Here is a 23,285-nt window from a genome sequence, read left to right on the forward strand (position 1 = left end):
TAAATTTTTAAGACAAGTGATGATTTAACATTATGAAAAGTACACTACATTTGAAGCCTTCTTGACCTTCTCGACGTTTGTGTGGAAGGCTAGGACTCAAGCACTTGAGTTTTTACCTGATCAACAGACAGCTCCTATTTGCTGTTGATGGACGGCCTAAATTCAACCCACCACTGCCAAAAGGGTACTTTGGAAATGGGATTGTGTTAACGAATTCTATATGCTAAGTAGGTGAGCTCCTGGAGAAGCCATTACCACTGCCACTGGTTACAGACGAGTATATGAGATAAGACTAGAGATTACTTTGAGGTGACATGAGCAAGGCCATCAGTGGGAAAACCATCTCCAGATTTTCCTCCAAACATCATTTCCTCCCCTTAATCGCCCCAGAAAGACTAGAGAGAAATTAAATTGAGAGAAGAGTTGGTTATGATTAATGGCGTAAGATTCCTCTGTTTTAGAACATGAAAGCAAGGGTGAACAGAGCATAAGATTCCATTTTTGAACGCAAAACGGGGAGTATTGGGTTAAATGTACGGTCGTTAAGAAATTGAGAGGAAATGTAACAGAATAGTTTATAACACATTTTCAATGAACTTCAAAAAAAAAAAAAAAAAACATAGAGGGCGTTATTTGTTTTAACTTTAAATCCTAAACATAAAATGCTTGTTGTCCAGCAAGAAGTTAGTTTTCTTGCATTACATCAGTCTTATTTCGGCAGGTCAAACACCTTGTGTCCTTGAATATAAGACCATAGCTTGAACAGATCAATATTTAAACAAAATCACAGCAAGTCGAATCCCTTGTTAAGCAATGGCCTGTTTAAATGTTTTTTTTTTTTTTTTTTTGAAACCATGGGTTAACCTGATTATCTAATCAGTATTCAGAGTAAAAAACCAGTAAACCAATACAATAATAAATGTTGAGCATTGACGTATATAGCATTCTAAACTCGAAGGCTTAGACAACTAGCTGAGGAAAAAGTTGCAAAACTAACATTGCAACATCAGAAAGTGATTAATATATAGATGACTACACATTCAACAATTTCTTGAGTTGAGTTAAAGGCTTAGACAGTCAAGAAATGTGATTGGTATGATAAATCACAACCTAACAACTAAAATAAAACATCAACTACATTTAGGGCTGGGCAAAAACCGCCCGATTCTGCCCCAACCTGAGGTTTTCGCACCGACCCAAGCCGCCTGGTCGGCTCCCCACAGGCCTCAGCTCATCAGAAATTGATTTCTGCCCCGGGTCAGGGAGGAATTCTGAATCCAGATTTCAAAAATTCCTAATTCCGAGCCACCCTGACCCGAGGTATAATAAAAATAAAAAATACTAAAAATCAGGTGATACATAGTATTTCTCAGAAACCCTCAACTTCTCTTTCTCCCTGCTGCCGAGCACCGATCTCCCTCCTTGCTGCCATTCCTTCCCTTTTGTGGCAATCTCCCCCCTTGCTGCCATGCCTTCCCTTTTGTGGCAATCTCCCTCCCTGCCGCAGCTCCCACCCTTTTGTGCTGATCACCCTTTTTTTATCGGTAGTATCGCATTATTTCCCCACACACAACTTCTTTCCATCTGTTTCTGTTTGCAAATCCTAACTTTGCCCATAATAACTATGGGTTAACAACATATGCACTTGCTGTTATATTGACCTCTTCTCGATTAGCAGCACCTAACAATCACGTTTTGAAGTTTTCCTCCCATTAACAGCAATAAACAATCACGTTTTGCTTTCCTCTTCCTTGCTTGCTCTTGGTGTTGTCTTCCTTTGTTCTTATACTCCTTTTTCATCTTGCTTGTTCGCATGCATACTTGTTGTTTCTTCTATTAACAGCATACATGCGAAGCCCTGCTGCCGCTCCCTACAACCTGCTGCCAATCAACCTGCCAACTGCGACCTGCGACCTGCTGCCAGTAGTAAAAAACGGCCTAAACCCAACCCAACAGTAAAACTGAATTCCAAGCCGACCCGAGATTTCCGAATATGCATGTAATTCGATACCATTCGGCTCAGCTCGAAATTCAAATTCCAATTCCAACACCCCCCAGGTCGGAATTTGGAAACCACCAATTCCGCTCGGAAGGGGTTAGTAACCAGAGCCCTAAGCACATTTAATATTTAGATGGTTATTTGAGTGAACATAACTCATTACTTACCAACCCACCCAGGAGGCAAAAAAAAAAAAAAAAAAAAGAAGATGAGTTTATTGAAAGTAACAGAGAAACTGAGTACGCAGGCTGTGTACTAGGAGACACCTAAAGAGTACAAACTGGCATGTAGTACCTTTTGAGGAATGAAGGCCGCTCCAAGTGTAATAAGTCAAACCTTGCTAAAAAAGGAAGCCGTCCTCACCCAGCAATCTCCATGTTTCAACTGAAAAATAAACACCACAAAACGTAAAGCAAAAGGTTCAATGATCAGATATGTAAACAGGTACAAGTCTGTTTAATTCTGTGCACCTAAAACAATGATCTAACCACGAAACAAGATATTCCCCGGTAATAATAATAATAATAAGGGTTAATCACTTTTTTGGTACCTGAGTTTTCACTTTTTTATTTTTTCCTCCCTGAGTTTTAAAACATGACAAATCTAGTATCCAACCTATGGGAAAAAAAACAAAATCAATACCTCCATTAGTTCCGTCAGTCCTACTTAACGGGTTTAGTAGGAAAATCAACAAGAAAAGTTTAGAACTAGTCTCTGAAATTACCCGAAAGAACTTGGACATGTAATAGTGTTTGAAATAAAAATAAATTCTTGTCAATTCGGCAACACATTCTTTCCCTTGTTTTCTCGGCAACCAAACAGAGGCAGCTCGTTTTTTTTTTTTTTTTTTTTTTTTTATTATTTTTTTTTATTTTTACTTTTTAGGGTTCCAAGCTTTCCTTGTTGATTTTCCTACTAAACCTGTTAAGTAGGACTAACGGAACTAACAGAGGTATTGATTTTGTCTTTTCCCCATAGGTTGGGTACTAGATTTGTCATGTTTTAAAACTCAGGGGGAAAAAAATAAAAAAGTGAAAACTCAAGTACCAAAAAAGTTATTAACCCTAATAATAATAATAATATAAAAACTAAATGACTACTACTTGTAGTAATAAGTAGTATCCTGATTTCACATAAAATGAAGATATTTAAGTGAGAAAGTAGGGTCATCAAAAAGCAAACGTGTGAAAATAGAAAACAGAGGGATCATTAAATAGAATGACAGAAGCGACCGGAAAACTTTTGCCACATGCATGTATGCTTTATGATAGAAGGATTATGAAGACATTATATCCCTACACCAATAGAATGGTGTAGACTTCTACTACATATGAAACTCTCAGACAGCATTAGACAATACTTGAACAAATTGTTCCCTTGGTATCCATTTTTTGAAGAAAAAAAAAAATTATAGAAGGAAAAGAAAAATATGTCAAGGAACACAGATTATCTCCCAATATTGTACAGGAGTAGCCACCTTTTTCACGTTTTTCTCAACAAGCACAACTTGCCCAAGCAGAACTGCTATGTAAACATCACATTTTCATCTAATAAAGTGTGAATAAATATGAACAATTTATCTTCTGATAGACCATACATTGGAAATGCCCTGATATTGAAGCCTTATTTCAGAAAAATATCTAGGCTACGTTCACAACTTTAACAAATTAGAATTCATAATCAAACATGAGGGCCACCACTTAAACCATCATATCTGGTCGACATGCTATATCTACGTTAGCAGATTTTAACAACTCAATCAGTGAACAAGAGCCACAAAAATCCAACCCAAATATGCAGCTGATCTAGTGATCTGTCAAATCTTCTGTTCAATTAAAACTTCATAATTCCATTTTGACTGCCTTTAATACTGTTCTAATATTCTTCCTTTATTCAATTACTTAAATGAGTCAAAAGAAAAACGAGATGAAAATATGAAATTAAAAGTCCAAACATCAAATTTAGTATTTCAATACCTAGTGACTTGAAGAATACCTTCCAAACATGTATAACTCTTCAGCTAGCAAGAATCCCTATACCAGATCAATACTTGGGATAATTTTTGGAAGCAGTCTACACGTTGACGTTGGACATGTATCACCATAATCAGGAATGCATGTAAGCTCATTCTCCAATACAGCATAGGCTTCTGAAAATGCCTAGGGAACAAATAATGTTGAGTATGAGATATAATAAAACCAATAGAATCACAAAAGTCCAATTTCTACCAACAACATGCAGGGCATGGTCTAACACAAAAGTAACAAAGAATGGAGGAAAAAAAAAAGGGAAAAAAAGAAAGAAAGAAAAAGAAAATACTTATGATAGCAGACAGTTGATGTTCATGGATCGGCAGCAGAAAATAATTCAAATTACAGATATAGCCTGCCAGTAACTTGGACATCAATTACTAAGAAGTAATTGTGTGCTAATGTGCCTTTCTGGACTTGGGGGCAATTCTTAAGCATAATCCATATGATGGCACAAGTTTTTATGTACTATAACGAAATAAACAGAACTTAGGAACTTGACAATATGGGCATCTAAATTTGTTTTTTGCTTAGTGTTTTCACCCAAAATTCATGGCTATTCTGCCTTTAGCTAATTGTTTCCGACATCCACAAAACCACTCCCACCCAAAAAAAAAAAAAAAAAAAAAGCCCGAACAAAAAGAAAAAGCATAACATAATGTTTAAACAACCAAGTATCCCAATAAATTCCAGAATTCTTCCTTAACATTTAACTTTTCTTTTTTAATGTAATTATGATAACACTCAACACATCAGATCCAACTGAGTGTGCCAAATTTAAAGTTAACAATAATAAATGTCTACTTAAGATTCCTATAAAGTATGATCAACAATCATGAAAATTACATAATACACTTAAGCAGCTATCTGTTAAGCCCCACGTTATCACACAGGTCAATGAAGAGTCTAAGCCCCTTCTTCAATCATCATGCCATGCACACATTTATTATATCAGAAGTAATAACTGCAACAAGGAACGCTGGCTTACCTTGATACACTGATGTATCCTAAAGCAATTTCTCCCCACATTATTTGTTGAAAATAGAGGATCATCAACATGTATTGGATCAATGCTACAATATTAAGTAGAAGATCGTCAAAATATTAAACAAAAGAGACATTATAGGGGAATCTCATGTAAGTCATACATTCCAAAATAGAAAGCAAGAGGGTCCTGCTATTACCTACAACCTCTTTCCCTTTTCATATAAACTCCACTTCCCTGTACTGAAATACGCATTTGGCGAGGATCAAACACATTCCTGGAAATCAGTCATTAAATGATAAAATATAATTAATATATTTAAATATTGTGTTGTAAATATTAAGTAACTCTCTAATCAAAGAGCAACGTCAATTTCAATAATCACTTTCAACAATGAAAGAGACAAACTTTGATATCAGAAATTGACTTACCCAAAGAAATACAGAAAATCCATCAGAAGGCTTCCAAATTTCTGCAAGATCATTGAAGTGGAAATTAGCCAAGAGCATCAATCAACAACTATCACCACATACTGGAAAGAGAAAAAAAGAACAAGAGCATAAAATTGTGGATTTGAATCTTGCATGTAACCAAGGCACGAGAAATTTAAAAATTCAAATTATAAAATTGAAAACCTTACCAAGGTTTTCTGCTTGAATGTTGTAAATGGGTAGGTAGAGTGTTTTAGATTTATTTATTTATACAATTATTTTAGTTGCAGGAGGGAGCAGGTGGGAGCCTTAAATGAGCCTAATGCAACTCTTTGGCTTCATTAGGTGCGATTTTCAGTATGTTGGAAACAAATGTTAAAAAAAGAAATTCTATTTCCACCTTGTCGGCTTTGTCAAGAACCCAGCAAAACATCAATAGTAATACAACTCATGAAACATGTTAAAGTTCAATACATGCTACTCAATGTAAAACTAATAACAAGAACATAAAAAACTTTAACACGCCAAAGTTGTTTTTGGAAATGGTGTCCAAATTGTTGTGATAGTTGAAGCATCTAGTATTCCATTGGGATCTTTCCAAGAGCTTCAACACTTGGTTTGGTGCAAGAAACCATAAACACTATTACTCTTGTTTTTTTTCTTGGTAAATGACCCCAAACACCCCACAAGACTTGATCCCATGATCTCACCCATCAATACCACAATGCCATTCTTATGAGAGGTGGAGATGACAATTTGTTCCAAAGCCCATTAGAAAACCATGAAACTTTTTTTTTTTATAAGTAATTCAATTTCATTAAAAGCACAGAGGGGCGCAACCCTAATATACAAGAAGTATATAAGAGAACCCCTAATATGGAGAAAAGAGGAACAAAAATCCAAAAACTAAGAGTAATAAATAACGGGCAAGCTATTGAACACAGCTATCCATCTATAGAGGGATTGGAACATCTTTTTCAACTCTAAAAACAAAACATAAAATATCATATATTATCAACTGAAAAATAAGGAACCTTCCACAACTAAAAGAACAACAAAAAGGTGAAATACTAGTAGTTACTTGGTTAATAGGCCGGCCAAGATGATGCTCATGCTGAAGAAAACGTGTAATTAGTAACACCTGTACAAAAAGCCACAGTAGAAAGGTAAACACATGCAAAATCGCTACTGACTGATTCGCTTCTGTCCTTGACATGAAAAATGTAAAACTCAAAAAGACCAACCAAAAGAAGGGTGTGCATCTTATTTCATAGAATTTAAGATCTTTGTTCAGGTTTTTTGGTCATGGAACATACAAGCTCAAAGAATATGACTAATGCAACAACACTCACCAAACAGTAGGAACGTAAGCCACCAGAATATGACCAAAAGAAGGGTGTGCATCTTATTTCATAGAATTTAAGATCATTGTTCAGGTTTTTTGGTCATGGAACATACAAGTTCAAAGAATATGACTAATACAACAACACTCACCAAACAGTAGGAACTTAAGCCACCAGAATATGACTGGTCCAGGCTACGATCTGCCAAGAACTGTTTCAATACAAAAGCAAGGGGTGTAGCAGCAGGAAATTGCTCAGTCAGCTCCTTAACCTGTGACAGAAACAAATGATATGCTGAACTTGAAGTGCAATTTGGAATAAAAAAAATAAAAATAAAAATAACAAAGATCAAAGTCTATTTAGGAAAATGCATCCAAAGTCAATGCAGATAACACAGAAAGGTAAAGGCCATCAAACATCAAGGGTTGATGAAATAGGAAGATCAATGTACTGTGCTAACTTGTACTCAATTCCATCTACATAATTTCAGCAACCTTACAGAAAATTTCTGCCTTTCAAAGGAATATTTTATCTATGTTTTTTGGTTGCTTGGGGGGTTAGGGAAAGGGGCACCGGGTTCGAACTAATTTTCATACAACATTTCCAAACCAGCCCTTCAAATCTCAATTAACGGATCTCAATAAGCCTACCCTCATAAAAATGTGTTGGACAAGTAACATACCATACTTTCAAACTGTTATAGTTTGTATGAACGTTTTAGACACAAAAGGCGGAGGCTATTATATTATTCAACTTATGTTAACCTAATACAAGCATCCTATTATATAGGATTAGGGAAATACCATAGAGACTAAAATACCCCCTAAACCCTAATGACTCAAACCCTAATTCTTCTAACACTCCCCCTCAAGCTAGAGCATATACATCATATGAATCCAGCTTGGAAGATACAAGCAAACGAAAAACAACTAGAAAACATATTCTAACACTCCCCCTCAAGCTGGAACAGCTTGGACCACACAAGTTAATTAAATAAAACTTCAATGCCGGTCAAAAACTCGTTGGTAACTTGAACAACCATTTGATCGGTTCTCGCCGAAAAACACCAAGGCCGGTCGGATGCAACGATCACTTGATCGGTTCTCGCCAGAGAATCCAAGGCTGGTCGGATACATCGATCTTGGGATTGGTTCTCGCCGAAAAACACCAAGGCCGGTCGAATGCAACGATCACTTGATCGGTTCTCGCCGGAGAATCCAAGACCGGTCGGATACATCAATCACAAACAACAAACAAACAACAAATTTTCACATGATTAACCAACAAGATTAGCCGGAAAACAGATACCGGAAAAACAAAAAACTTTGCCGGAGCTTCCCTGGACATACGCCGGAACTTCGTCGGGGCTTCAAAACTGGCCGGAAACACACAGAACAGGCTGGCAATACCTAAAAACAGAAGAAAAACACTGAAAAACAGAACAGAAACAGTCACTGGAGGCTTGCCAGACCATTGCCGGAGTATCACCGGAGCTCGCCGGAACTTGCCGGAGAAGACAGAACACTCCGGCCACTTCAAAAACAGCAACTACAGAATCAATAGAGGGCCACACAGTAACGTTTCAACACCAAAAGCACCAAATCGTCGGAATATTTTTTTTTTCCCGATGGCCGCTGCAACTTTTCCGGCCACTACAGAACACTCCGGCCACTTCAGACAAGACAGAAAACCACCGCAGAACCATCCGGCCAGCATCACAGAACATCAAAAACAAACAAACAAAAATATATATATATATTTTTCTCACCGGAAGGAGTTCCGGTCACCATAAAACAAGAACAAAACAGCTCTACGGAACTCTTTGGAGCTCTTTGAAGGTACTGCCCGTGTGGGTTAGCCCACACGGGCAGTGCTGCCACCAAGAAGAAAACTAAACTACCCAAGAATCGAAACAAGCTCTGATACCATGTTATAGTTTGTATGAACGTTTTAGACACAAAAGGTGGAGGCTATTATATTATTCAACTTATGTTAACCTAATACAAGCATCCTATTATATAGGATTAGGGAAATACCATAGAGACTAATATACCCCCCAAACCCTAATGACTCAAACCCTAACTCTTCTAACACAAACCATGAGAATCCACAGTTAAAATCTGCTTCTTAAAAGTGTCCATATCCCAATTCTGACATAGGAATATCCATAGCGATTAACTTGAATTATCATCGTTAAACACAAGCAAACAATCAATCGATATACATGTATCATCACCATAAGACTGAATGTGGCACCAGTAATATGAGGTTAACATACAAACAGAAGTTAGATCGATAAATTACTCAAAAAACCCCAAAGGGGTTGGCTCAAGTGGTAAGGGCTTTGGTCTTTGTTGTAGTCCATGAGGTCTAAGGTTCAAATACCCTTGGCTGCAAACAACTCCTTGGGGCCAGCTTACCCGATCCGTATGGAGGGGGTGCTTTACACAGGTTCAAGGTTTACCTAGCAGGGATGGGTATATGAAGTGGCTTTGCCTTGGAGAGGTTTCTCGTTATCAAAAAAAAAAAAACATTACTCAAAAGTGGTATACCAAACAATGACGGTTCTGGAATGTCAATTCCTGTACTTAGGATAGGAACTTATTCACACCTAAAACTTTCAACTGAAACATCAATCTTTTTCACATGCAAGTCCTGATGTTCCCCTAAAGTTGGTTTCGAGAAATGCATGTCAAGCAGTCTTTACTGTTTAGAAGATCTCTAGTAAGAGACCAAGAAACCTAGAGATTCTTCAACAGTAACACCCTTTGATAAGTCACACAGAACCTACTCGCCTAGTTTCTCCTTTACAATGTCAAGATTAAGCTAAACTAAAGTATTGGTATTGATTCATTGCAGTAAAGCAAACCTTACATCACCATCTCTGTTACTTATCAAAAAACATTACCATCTCTGTTAGCTTTTAACTTGAGTGAATGCTAGATCGAGCCTATTTAAATAATATTTTTTTTGATAAGTACAAAATAATATTTTTTTTGATAATATTTTTTTTTTCGATCAATAATATTTATTGATCTTTCTTCAAAATTCACTGAATTGTGGGTAGAATATGAAGTACAAAGTCTAAGGCTATCTATATTCCAAACAAAATTACCAGTTCTGTAGTTTGGAGTCCTGTATGTGATGGCGACTTGAAACTGATGTCAATACGAACTGATTTTGAATCATTAGTAGTATCATGATCTATCTGTGAGCATTTTGTCAGGACAGCATCCTCTAAAACAACTATATCGGATTGAACATTACTGCCTTGTTCACCAGTCACGTGAGTAGTCTCCTCCTTAGGTGATTGTACATTAGAGGCAGAAGAGGTGATAAGATCATGAGGAACTTCCACCACAAGCATAATAATAGGTATCTAAGAGCAAAGGGGCACCAGTATGAGAAGATACATGAAAAGAAGTGACTAAGATTAAAGAAAAGGAAAAATAAAAGAGTTCAAACGAAGAGGCATTACAGCTGTATTTTCCACAGTCTTAAGAGAATCATTTTTTACCCACTCCTGGTTGGCAAGATACCTCGCTGCATGCTGAAAGACCAATACAACAAATCTTAATCTTGCATTAGACAACAACAAAAGCAATTTAACAGAGCTTGAAGAAAATAGGGTAAATATTTCCAGTTCAACTGCCAACACAACAGCTAGAGCAAAAAAAAAAAAAAAACAGGAGTGGTGGGGGGCGAAGCATGGCATGATCAAATAGGATTTATTACTACCATCACTAAAAATTAGGGATGAACAAAGTAGAAATAACAAACTGCTATCAGTTTATTAAAATATCATGAACACAACCACAACAATTGAGTATCATTAAGTTCATGCACCCTCTTCTTACAAATCTAATTTAGTTTTTGCTTAAATGAATAGTGGAGAACCTAGCATTTTGAAGTAGATATGTATGCCATGCAACACAAACAAAATTAAGAGAATTAGGTTTAGAATCAATATTAGAGTCTTTTAGACAGCCAAGAACATGTTGATTACCTTAACGCAACAAGTCTGAACCTTATGAAGAAATGAATGACATCAATTCCATCTAAAATATAATCTCTAACGCAATTTGTCTCCTTATTTAACCTATTTTTTCATCTAATAGTCAGTCTCTGAGTGATATTGTCAATTTTACTCTCTGCCATTGGTCAATGAATCTGCGTGCAATTTTCTTCCACTAGCAACAATACAAGTAGTTTAAAAACAAGAATGTGCATCTAACATCTCAAGGGAAAAAAGGCCACATCATAAAAAAGAGGACAACAGACTCCGCTGACACTTCAAGCTCACCTACTCCTTTTTTTTTTTTTTTTTGACAAGTCTTCAAGCTCACCTACTCCTTACTTCAGAATTTTAGTTTTTATTATTCATGTAAACCTTACAAGACCTTGATTTAAAGGTGCTTGGTCATGCAAATTGCATGTTGCCATTAACTTTCCTTGCAGCTTGTTGTCTTGATTAAATGGTAAAATTACACTCCAACACTTCATGTTTAATACTGTTGAAGAGTTGCCTGTGATGGGTTGAAGGAGGCGCACATGGCAGTGCTTCCACAACTACTTACTCAACCTTTGGTGTCTTTGCTGGTTGATCAGTGTTGTGGTCCCTGTGACGTGGAGGCTTATGGTGGTGTCATGGGCAGTCTAGAGGCTCCTGGTGGTGGTGTGGAGGCTTGTGGTGGCCTGGGTAATGTTGTTAACAAATCAAGGCCTTTGGATGTTTGTCTGCCTGAACCTCAAGCTGGTTATTGGTTTGACAGGCTAGTTACAGGTGCTTGTGCCTCAGGCTTGATGGGAGCTGCCTTCCTAGAGATGTTGAGGCTGGGGGGGCTCTTCCTATCAAAAAGGGGAGTTTATATTCTTCACCGTTCTTTGTTCCCTCTCTCCTAAATTTTTCTGCCTTGGCTGGGATGGAGTTGGGTTGTGGCAGAGGAAATAGGCGGCTTGTGTATAACCCATTTCTTTGTGGAGACGGGGATCTCTTCACTAGGAAGGAAGCCTCTCTTTGCACGCCTCTTAGCTCCTATCCCCTGCGATGTTGGGAAAGTCAGGCTACTCTGATTCAGAGTATTCAGATTGGGTGGTAAATAGTAAAGGAGATTCATCGGGTTGTGGGAGTCTCATGTGTGGGTTTTGCAAAGCAATTTATGGCAATTCTAACTGCTATAGAAGCCAGTTGTAGTCGGAAGGTTTGAGCATCCAGTTCTAAACTAGGGAAGAAAGGTAGTAGGGAGTCAAGACAGTTGGAGTGCTCCATCAATTATGATTTAAAAGGTGAGAGCTCAAGTCGTGGCAAACGAAAGGAAAGGGGATTTTCAGTTCTTAATGAAGCCTAAATTGTTATCTTGGAGCTCGAGAGGGTTTGAATGAGAGGGATAAATGTCTAAGGGTGAGAAAGCCGCTCAGAGGGTGGAAGGTTGATATTGTCTGCTTTCAAGAAACTAAGTTGAAAGTCGTGTCTCGTAATGTTGTGGTAGGTTGTGGGGCTGCCATCATGTGAAATGGTGTTGTTTGTATTCCAGAGGGCCTCAGGTGGTGTTTTACTTATGTGGGATAGGAGGGTGGTGGAGAAGATCGACGTGTGCGTGGGAGAATTTACCTTGGTTGTCCCTTTTAGAAACGTTGAAGATGAATTCACCTGCGCTTTTATGGGTGTTTATGGACCTAATTCTAATAGGGATAGAAGGCTCCTCTGGGATGAGTTGGTTGGCTTGCTCAGCTAGTGGAACGTGCCTTGGTGCTTTGGGGGTGATTTCAATAAAATCAAATTCCCTTGTGAGAGATCGGGAAAAGCTTGTTTATGCCCAGTTATGGTGGAGTTCTAAGACTTCATTTTTTATCAAGGCCTGATGGACCTCTCTCTTGTTGGTGGCACTTTTACTTGGTCGATTAATCAGCAATCACCCTCTTGGTGTAGAATTGATAAATTCCTTGTCCCTCCAGCGAGGGAACCCAGTTTCCTAGTATGTCCCAAATGAAGCTTCATAGACTTTGATCGAATCATTTTCCAACCCCTCTTCATTTTCCAATCATTTTTTAAGGGATAATAGGTCCTTCAAATTTGAAAACATGTGACTAAAGTCTAAAGGTTTTGTGGATAGAGTGAACTAGTGGTGGGACTCTTATCATTTCTAAGGCTCCCCAAGCTTCATGTTACCGAGCAAGCAAAAGGCTTTGAAAGTTGATTTCAAAAGATGCAACAAGAAGGTGTTTGGCAATGTAGAGAAGAAGAAAAATATCTTTATGGAAGAGCTATGTCTTTTTGACATCATAGAAGAAGAGAGGGACTTAGGTGTTGAGGAGAGGATGAAGAAGGCAAAAGTTGTCAGTGAGTTAGAAAGATCCACTCTCGTGGAGGAAATGAGTTGGGAGACAAAAATTTAGGATCTTGTGGTTAAGGGAGGGCGACAAGTGCACGAAGTTTGTTCACAAAATAGCAAACTCCAACAAAAAGAGGAACTCCATTGACTCCTTGTTGGTACCAGCTTCTACCAAACGGTTGGAGATTAGCGAGCATATTATCCAATATTATAAAAAGTTACATACTGAGCAGTTCAATTGGAGGCCTTTCTTAGATAGTCTTTCCTTTGATTCTATTGTTGAGGCTGGGACTAGTTGGTTGGAGAGAGTTTGAGGAAAGGAAGGTGTTGGACAAGGCACCGGAAACCTAACGGTTACTCTATGGCATTCTTCCAAGCTTTTTGGATTGTATTAAAAGAGGACATCATGAAGGTCCTTCATGACTTCCATGATAGAGGTAAGTTTGAGAGAAGCCTAAATGCGATGTTCATCACCCTCATCTCAAAGATTATGTTAAATTACCACTTATCTCAAAAAGTTAAGCTGATAAGAATGGTAATTTAATTATTTGAATTAATATTCCAACGCTCCCCCTCAAATGTGAGCTCAAATTTTACCTCAGTAAGTGATGTCCAATATGTGAAATATTTAATTGAAATGGGAGGTGAATAACGAAGAGAAAGTTCGAGTTTAGGACCTTTGCTCTGATACCATTTTAAATTATCACTTATTCCAAAATCTCAAGCCGATAAGAAATTGTAATTATTTAAGGGAAACTTTATTTTAGACCACTAAATTAACGCGCGTTTTGACAAGCCCCCCAAACTTCAAAACCTCTAAATTTGAACCCCTGAATTTTCAATTGCAGTCAATTCGAACCCCTCCGTCAGATTTTAAACCTTAAAAGTGAGACAATGACGTTTATACCCCTGACTTTTTTTATAAAATTTCAAATTTAACCTTAATTCCAAAACGTTTAATTAAAAAAAAAAAAAAAAATAGGGATATTTTGGTCTTTTTAGGTATTGTCGTTAAAAGTTAACGGTTAAATCTAACAAAATGATTCAAATTGACTGCAATTGAAAGTTAAGGGGTTCAAATTGAGAAGTTTTGAAGTTTGGAGGGCTTGTCAAAACGCGCAGTAATTCAAGAGTCTAAAGTGAAGTTTCCCCAATTATTTAAATTAATATTCTAACAGTTTATAAGGATTGTTAAGCCAAAGGACTTTCCCCTGATCAGTCTAGTGGGTGATATTTACAAGACAATTGTTAAAATTCTAGCAAACAAGCTTAAGACGATGTTGGAGAAGATTATTTCTAAATAGCAGAATGCGTTCATCCGGGGTAGGCAGATTTTAGATTATGTTCTTCTACCAATGAATGCCTTGATAGTATAATAAGATCTAGTGAACCGGGTGTTATCTGCAAAATGCATTTAGAAAAATCTTAATTTAATGCTAACTGGTATTTTCTGTTGTACATGATAAGGTGGTGCAGTTTTGGGAGGAAATGGTGCTCTTGAATAGCTCATTGTATTTCCTAGGTGTGTTTCTCGGTGTCAATGAACAACACTCACACAAGCTTTTTTCAATAGCTCCTGTGGCCTGAGACAAGGGCCCTTGTGTCTCCTTGGTTGTTTGTCATTGTGATGGAGGCGTTGGGTAGGATGATTTCTGATACAGTGAGTGGGGGTTTGTTGTTTGGCTTCTCCGAGGATTCATTGCTCTCACCTTCTGTTTGCTTATGAAACTTTGATTTTCTATGGGGCTGATCCAAATCAGCTCCACCTGCAAGGCTTATTCTTATGTTTTAAAGCTATTTTGGGTCTGAAGATAAACTTGGCTAAGTCGGAATTGGTTCCTATAAGAAATGTTGATAATATGGTAGGGCTGGCCGGTAGTATGCGCTATAGGTTTCTTCTTTGTCTTTGAAGTATCTACATATACCGTTGAGAGCCTCCTATAAGGCCAAACATATTTGGGAAGGTGTTATTGAGAAGATAGAACAATGTTTGGCTAGTTGGAAAATGATGTATTTGTTTAAGGGTGGTAGGATTACCCTTATCAAGAGCACACTTTCCAACTTACCCACATACTTCATGTTCCTCTCCTTGTGAGTGTTGCAAGTCGTATTAAGAAGCTTCAACATGATTTCTTGTGGAGTGGACCAGGCGAAGAGTTCAAATATCACCTGGAAAATTGGTCTAAGGTTTGTCCACTGATCTCTGAGGGTTTATTCTCCATGAAAGGAAATACTTTATATGAAATAGGTTTGAGCACAGCAGTAACTCATAAATGGCTGTGTTCTTAAAACAGAGTTAAAAGGATAACATATACCCACAATAGATCAACTTAAACCCACAGCCCAAATGCACCAACTACACTTTATCATTCCCCATTTTCCAATTTTTGTGGCAGTTATTAGAAACTTTGATGGGTAGTTAGTTACCAAGGACAAATAGTTGAAAAGTTGGCAAGTAGTTAGCTTATTTTTCAACTCCTATAAGTATCAATAATACTTTTCTTATGGGTGCCATTGTTTCACTAGTAATTCAATGTGACATCCATGAGATTTCCCTTAATCAGAGTATAGAATCTCAGTATATTTTTAAAACTATTAGAATCCTAGTATAACATGCTCAATTTTAACTTCACTACTAATGCAAAGAGTTTCAGAACATACAATTAAGAACACCAAAAAGAAGACAACTCCTAATACCAGCTGTTTTGCCACAACTGCTGTACTACAGCAACACCAATATACAAATTTGTCAACATACCTGAAGGCATGTTTCTTTGATACCATTACGACCCTCCAATATCCCAGCTTCTTTAATAGGTTCCTAAATCAAAAGTCTTGCAGATAAGGGTTTTGCCATAAAAGTACCAGAACAGGAAAAAATAAGAATTGAATCAAGAAAACTATTACCAGGTTCCTCACTGGAGGGAGACTAACCACGAGGTCCACATCACTTGTTGGAAGGGACAAACCGGTTGCATTTGAACCAAATATATTTGTCCGGGACCTGGGCCATAGGACCTGGAGAGATCGTGTGACTCGCTTGACTGCCCAATTGATATAGGGCCTCCTGGCCATATTTGCTTCAGCAACCTTGGATACCATCATATTATTCATACAATCAATGACACAATGTCACATATATGAATAAAATGTATAAGGACAAAGCTACAGATATTCAAAAGGAATTGTGCATGGAGATTTGGGGGGGGGGGAGGGGAAGATTAGCTTTATAATGATGGCAATAATGACAACAATGATGGAGGTCACAATAATGAAAAAAGCCTAGTACCTTCTTGCAGAATGAGTCAATCTCATCATGAAGGAGGCTGTGCATCAAAGAAAAAGAAGCCTTCCGTGTAGGACAGCTCTGTAACTCTGGCGGTTGCACAGGTAATGCAACATCTGGCTGTGTAATGATATTTCTTTCAAATACATTGCATTGCAGAATACCAGAGTAACTTTAAAAATAAAAAAAACATAGATACTTTTCTTACATGTTCCTGATCACGAGCTAGCTGGGACATTGCAATCAGCCGATCCTGAAGCAAAGCTGCAGGTAGAGGCTGAATCATTGGACGAGCTGAAAGATTATTAGCTCTCCAAGAAGGCCAAACAACTTCAGCACCATCCACGCGTAAGCAAGCTTCATCCAAGTTATTTCCATCATGGTACCAACCTCTCACACCCCAGTGCCTTGGGCTGGAACTACCAGATCTTACAGTTGGAAAACCCCTTTGTTTTCTGGAGTCACTCACAGGAGAGGGCGGCGGTGGACGTGGAGCCCTTGGGACACAAAGCACTACAGGTGATGGTGGTCTCTTTATCCGAGGATGCTCCCGCCTAGTAGGAGGAAAACACGGGCTTTTGTGATCATGACTACGCTTAAACTCAGACCTTGATCTGTCCCTGGACATATTTGGAACAATAATTGGCCGCAAAATCGGGTAAGGAAGTGAATCTCCTGTCTTCCCTTCAACATCACTAGGTATATTAGACAAAGAACTAGAAGCTTCCTCTTCCGCCACTGTGTCTGCCAATGTTGATGAGGAATGCAACATCTTGCCAGGTACTTCATTTCCCGGCATTACATACCCAAGGGCCTGGTGTCCAGGCGCCAAAGGATCAAAAGTAGAATTGAATGAAGCCGCCGTTGGTGAAGTCAGACCGTTTGTACTATATGAAGAAGAGTAGGCAACCATGTCATCAACAGCCCTAACCATGTCAGCTTCACGCCAAGCCCATGAGCTATCATCAGAACTAAGGGAAGGCGGTCGAGAGAAACCTGTCCCTGGATGATCGGAAGGATTCCAGTACATCACACCACCACCAAAGTATTGATTATAATCTATCCCAGAAACAGCATGAACCTCAACATCTTCCTCCGATATGCAGTGGCTGTCACACTCATCTGCTAGTTCCTTTGTATTTGTTAGCAAGTCAGTGAAATCCCCAGAATACTTTCTCTCATCATCGGTGGTCATTGCATTAAGCTGAAATCTTTGAGCGGCGAAATTTTGTGGAAAAGTAGATTGCAGCCTTGAGATACATCCAGAATCATAATTACGGGTTACCGAGGGAGCCAATCCACAAGCACTTCTAACCATGGGAGGCCAATCTAAACTCATTGGTAATGGCCGAGACAGAACTGGGTTACACCCACCTTCAATTGGAGAGTTTCTGGCGTGATGCATTGCGGGTATGAAAGACTGCTGGAAGTGATTATGCCAGTGCCGACCAACATCCAGATGCAATCGGTCAGTGGCAGCTGGGAGATGCGAGTTAACAGAGGGAAAATAAAAAGGAGCTACATTGGGCCACTCATTTGGAGGGCGCTCTGAAGAAGTTGGGGGTTCGGTATCATATGAATTTACACTCTCTTGCTCCCTAGCCAGAACAGCTTCCTCTTTTACATCAAAAGCTCGGACTGGTTTTTCAGGAAAAGTTAATCTCACATCGCATTCACTTCTATATGCAGAATTCTGAAAATTGATACCTTCATTGCTGAGAACATTATCAAACTCCAATGCAGGCACAGCAGGAGGTATTCCATTACAATTTAAGGTTTCTAATCTGGAAGGTAAGGTTTGATTTTCAACTACATTGTTAGGTAAGCTATTCTCTGAACCAATATGACAGAATCTTTCACTAGAACCGTTAACATAATCTCCTTGAATGCTTTGGGAGGCACTGGCCTCACTAGTAGGCACATCAACAGAAGTACTAGGAAGACTTGAACCTGATGCAAATAAATTATTACCAATTGTATTATCATCCGTGGCATTCTGAGTGGTTGGATTATCAGATGCTCGACCAGACTTTGCTGCCTCATCTTGAGAGACAACAGAGAAAGAGGGCTCTTCCATGACTGGTCTCTCAAAATTTCCCACTTCCACAGTATTGTTAAACCTAGATTTTTTATTTTTGTTTTTGTCTTTCCTACTCTTCCTTGCAGCAGTTTGAGCTTTTCCAACAGCCATTTCTCGGGCATGTTCCTGATGAAAGGCTACCAGTTATAAACTATCCAAACGTTTGATGTCACACAATAAACCATTAATAAGATTTATGATCCAAATGAGAACTTAAAGAAAAAAAAAAATGGTAACCATTTGAACAGCTGATGTCTCTTTGTAAGTCTCCTTCTCCTGAGATCCATTAGGTACCTTTTTGAGATCCACCAAATTTCCCTTCTCTTTATGTGCAATTGCACAATCAAGATCCTGAAATATTATCCGGAACAATCATAACAAAATATTTTCAACGTGTGTCTGTACATAAAAATACTTACTGAACTTGTAAAAGAGTAAGTAACATAATATCTTGAGAGATTTGTTACATGGAAAATCATCTACAGATGACCTAAGAAAAGGAATTACCTTTTTCATATTTCGGCTCCTCCCCTTTTTCCTACGGCTGCAAGCACTGACCTTTTCTTTGGATTTATTAGGTAATGACTTCTCAATTCCCTCACCCAGAAGTTCCAGTTTTGTGCAATCAAGTGAAACAACCATAAGAAATCCTCGCAGTTTCCTTAGTATACAATCGGAAATGGTACAAACAGATCCCAACGTACTAAACAATAGTTTCCCTGTATCATACCCACTATTTGGACATGATAATATGATCATAATGATATCCTTGAGCACAAGCAAACTACTAAACGCATTCACTACGGAAGTAGGCTTCCCAGAAAGAGTAGCAGGGATAATGGTCGAGCCAAATTCAGCTTCTACAGTCATACTGGGGATACTCCTTTGCATTGCTACAGTATAATTGTATTTCGCACGATGATCTGCCCCTGCACTAAACAGCCTTGTTTCATCCTCCAAACCACTAGTTGCTCCCTTCAGAATCTCATGAATCTGAAAACTTAAAGCAGCCGAAAGTCAGGCTAAAGTGCAATAAAATGTCTAAAACCAGCAACAAGTTGACGTGATTGACAACTCACAGTACCTAAGGAAGATGACCTTTCTAAGAGAGAAACTACAAATTTCAACAGTGAAGTTCAGCACAGTGCGACACCAATGAAAACTTGCAAAACACAAAGTCAAACTCAAAAAGAACTCTCAATTGAAGGTTTCATGCGCCATTTAATGCAAGAGAACAAAAAAAAAATTACAAATGGCCATCAATATAGAAAAATCAGAGTTTAAGGAAAACAAAATCTGATTAAAGAAAACATCTGTAAATTCCACAAACTCTCGCACTGAATGTTTGTGTTATTTCCCAAAAAGTGCAAGATACTTCATTACAAGAATTATCGTCTTTACTCCACAAATCATAAGTTGGGATTAACAAATTTGTCTACATTCTAAAGAACCAGCAGCATGCGGAGTGTTGTTGTGTGGAAAATGGTGCCTACTACCTTTTATGGTGTTTAGGGAGAAAAATGAATGACATATGTTTTGAGGACTATGCGAACTTTGGAAACTTTGTATCTTCGGACAGCTACTTATGTTTCTCCTTTAACAATTAGTTATAGTGACTTCCATTTTCCTTTTGCTCCTTCTAGTTAGGTACCTCCTCTTGTATACTTCATGTGTACTTAAAAGGCGCCTTTACGCATTTAATGATATTTGCCTATAACTTATCCAAAAAAAAATTCCAAAGAATTGTGTCAGGTGTGATCTAGTCTAGCAATGAAGCATTCTGCCAGATGACCAAATTAGACAAGTTACTGGATAAGGCCCATAAGTCTGCAATATTCTTTACATATCCGGTGCTAATGCAAAAACAGGAAGAAATCTGATCCACCCATTTCAAACATAAACTATTATCTAACTTACCCTTTCAACTGCAACTTTCTACAAAAGTGATTCACTCTTAGTCATCCATCAAAATCTCAAAATATATACTTCGACTACTTAAGTTCTCTCCTCAACTAATGCATATTACCAAAGCACCCAATGCCTCTATATTTTGGTAGTTAACAAATGCAGTCTTATTCCTATACACGCAAAATGCCACATTGTACAATATTGAAAAACACTGAACAAATAAACTAAGTTCCTGAGAAAATACCAACGCTTTTGCCGATTTCCCCAACGCCACCGTCAAAACTTTCCTCCTGGTCGTGGCATCCAAATTCGTCCACCAATCAACGCAGCCCTTCTTCCTCCAATACACATTGGCCACCACGCCCGCCACGCTCGCCTTCTCTTTCAACTTCACCCCTCTTCTCTTCCCACCATTACAATTCAACCACGCCAGCCTCAGCGCCACTTCCAACCGATTCACCACAAACGCCTCTAAGCTGTAATACCCTTTCGCCTTCAACCACTCCAATTCCACCCAATCCGAACCCAACTCGCTCTCGTCGCCTCTCAAGAAGCCCCCATTCGATATCCCATCCATAGCCCCCACAAACCTCTCCAAATCCTCAACCAACTCCTCGCTCACCGTCACCGCATCGACGCTCTCGATCGAGCACGAACACGCGGTGACGTCTTCGCCTTCGGCGGAGGAGAAGAGCCTAGTCGAGTCGAAGATCAGCCGGTTCGACTCGTCCGACTCGGCGACGCGAGAGAGGAGGCCACGCGACTTCCTGAAGCAGAGGGCGGGGAGATCACGTGAGGGGAGGTCGGGGAGGGCGATGAAGGAGCCGTGGCCGTGGGTGCGCAGCTTGCGGAGCATTTGGATGAGGATTTGGACGAACTTTGAATCGACGGCCGTGAGGTGAGCTTGGCGCTGGTGGACGGTGAGAGATGAGAACCATTTGAGAATGGTGGACCTGGTGGGGTTAGGAATAGGGCTTGGGGCATGAGTGTTGGAGTGGGAGTGGGAGTGGTAGAGAGAGATGTGGGAAGTGAGCGAGTCGATGAGTTGGGTGTGAGTCGTGGACGAGTCGGTGAGCGAGTGTTTAGGAGGGAAACCTGGGTTTTGTTTTGATTGGGACATTGTTTTTGCAGGTTGCAGAGACCATGGCCGAAGGAGAGGAAGGTCGGGAAGGAAGAAATGTGCGGGAGTTGCGGGTCGTTGAAAGCGGGTTTATTCGGACCACTTCGGGGCAGCCCGGATTCGGTTCTTTCCAACCAAATTCAATGATTCTATTGAAAGATCATATTGGGCTTAAATATATAAGGCAGACCCAAAACCCATAACACAAATAATTGACCCATTAAGATGGCCCAGGCCTACAAGAAATGAAAAGACATTCAAACTATAACTTCTCTCTCTCCCCCATTGCACTAGTTGTGACCTTTGGTCTTCTTAGACCATGTTTGTTTGTAATTGCGTTATGAAATAAATTTTTAAGTAAAAAATAGTGTTTTAGAAAAAGCGTTGTTATTAAGTTTTTTTTTTTTTTCTTTAGAAAAGTTTGTTTCTGACTTTTTGTTTGACACAATTTTTTTTTATATATATTAAAAGTATTTTTTAAGCTCCCAAACGCAATTTCAATCATTTTATCCAACACTATCATGTAGCTTAGGGATGTGAGTAGCTAACAGAAGTTGGCAATTATCATGTTCATGGGAAGTTAATGGTATTCTTACGTGTGAGTAGTTATCATATTAGTGGGTTGTGTTTTGAAAACATACTGGGCAACTAATTGGGATTCTAAATCATATTTAACAGGGGCTCACCGTAGGGAATTGATGGGAGATGGGATAGATAATGCTAGTTTGTGTTGTGATATTGTGTTTGACAAATAAAGCTTTTAAGTCAAAAAGAGTTTTTAGGCAAAACCTTCATTTTTAAGCTTTTGTTAAAAGTGTTTTTTGGCAATTTTTAAGCCTTTTGGACCCTTAAAAACGTTTTTAATTTTTTTACCAAACGCGTACTTTTTTTTTTTTCAAATAGACTTTTTAGTGTTAAAATTACTTTTAGACCCCTCAAACACAATCCCAAATAGGCCATAACTCAACAACCAGAGAACCAATGCACAGTAAATTATTGACAGATAGACGATCAGATCTTGATTCATTCAAATTCATTTAAATGCCATGCACCTGTACATTTTTGTCAATTCCAATATTGTTGACTAAATCAAATGGAAACACCAATAGCAAAATGCCAAGTTATTTATGTCTCAAGTTATATAATTTCTCATTTTGTGGATTCCCTCGAAGAAACTCCGGCAGCGAAGAAAAGCTGATTCTTATAGCAGAATTTCACACTACAACACTTATTTCCCTTCAAAAATAAATGGATTGTCTGGTCCTCAATATGCCTCTCAGCTGAACCAGCTCTTAAAGACAACCATGTTGTGTACAACGTTTCTGCATCAAATCAAAATACAAATGAGATGAGTTCATCATCTAATAAGCATGTTTGAACAGGGTAGAGAACAAAATAGACTAATACTTTCCTACCCAATCCATAGAATCTAGGATTTCACAGTCCATATGGTTGTGGAAGAGATCAAGCTGATTTACTCTATTAATAAAAAATGGATTTACTCTATGATCAAGCAATTCCTCTTTTGAAGATCATCTATGATTAAAATATTTCCCAATGCTTTAAAAGAGTGCAAGAGAACCACAGCTGACTGCTTGACTCCTTTAAAGCTCTTCAAGTGTCCATTAACACCAACATACATTCCATCTCTGTTGTATGATAAATCATAGAAAATCAACAAAACTTCTTGGCTTTATCAATCACCATCCCAACCAACTTCACCGAAACCAACATGATATTAAGAATTTCCATAGAAATGAAGACATGTATA

General features: G+C 38.5%; 1 protein-coding gene across 6 annotated transcripts; it reads right to left on the bottom strand.

Moving 5' to 3' along the window:
- Positions 1-973: 973 nt before the first annotated feature.
- MEE44 (Nucleotidyltransferase family protein) lies at positions 974-21,566 on the bottom strand. Of its 6 annotated transcripts, none has more exons than XR_015911372.1 (17): positions 20,639-21,533; positions 18,994-19,479; positions 18,724-18,837; positions 16,615-18,612; positions 16,410-16,526; positions 16,028-16,210; positions 15,879-15,941; positions 10,267-10,338; positions 9,904-10,167; positions 6,940-7,059; positions 6,527-6,586; positions 5,446-5,486; positions 5,214-5,291; positions 5,018-5,102; positions 3,976-4,158; positions 2,294-2,383; positions 974-1,914 (listed from the first exon to the last, which is right to left on the bottom strand). XR_015911372.1 is itself a non-coding variant. In XM_088512959.1 (16 exons), exons 1-15 carry the CDS (start codon positions 21,512-21,514, stop codon positions 4,033-4,035), a joined length of 4,683 nt encoding a protein of 1,560 aa, XP_088369085.1. In that variant the 5' UTR covers positions 21,515-21,533; the 3' UTR covers positions 974-2,383; positions 3,995-4,032. The 6 variants fall into 6 exon arrangements, 1 of the variants encoding a protein (XP_088369085.1); XR_015911370.1 differs by having other exon boundaries at positions 974-2,161; XR_015911371.1 differs by having other exon boundaries at positions 974-1,434; positions 1,473-2,383.
- Positions 21,567-23,285: the final 1,719 nt, after the last annotated feature.

Source organism: Corylus avellana, chromosome 2 (assembly GCF_965113065.1).
Source record: "Corylus avellana chromosome 2, dhCorAvel1.hap1.2, whole genome shotgun sequence".
Taxonomy (NCBI): domain Eukaryota; kingdom Viridiplantae; phylum Streptophyta; class Magnoliopsida; order Fagales; family Betulaceae; genus Corylus; species Corylus avellana.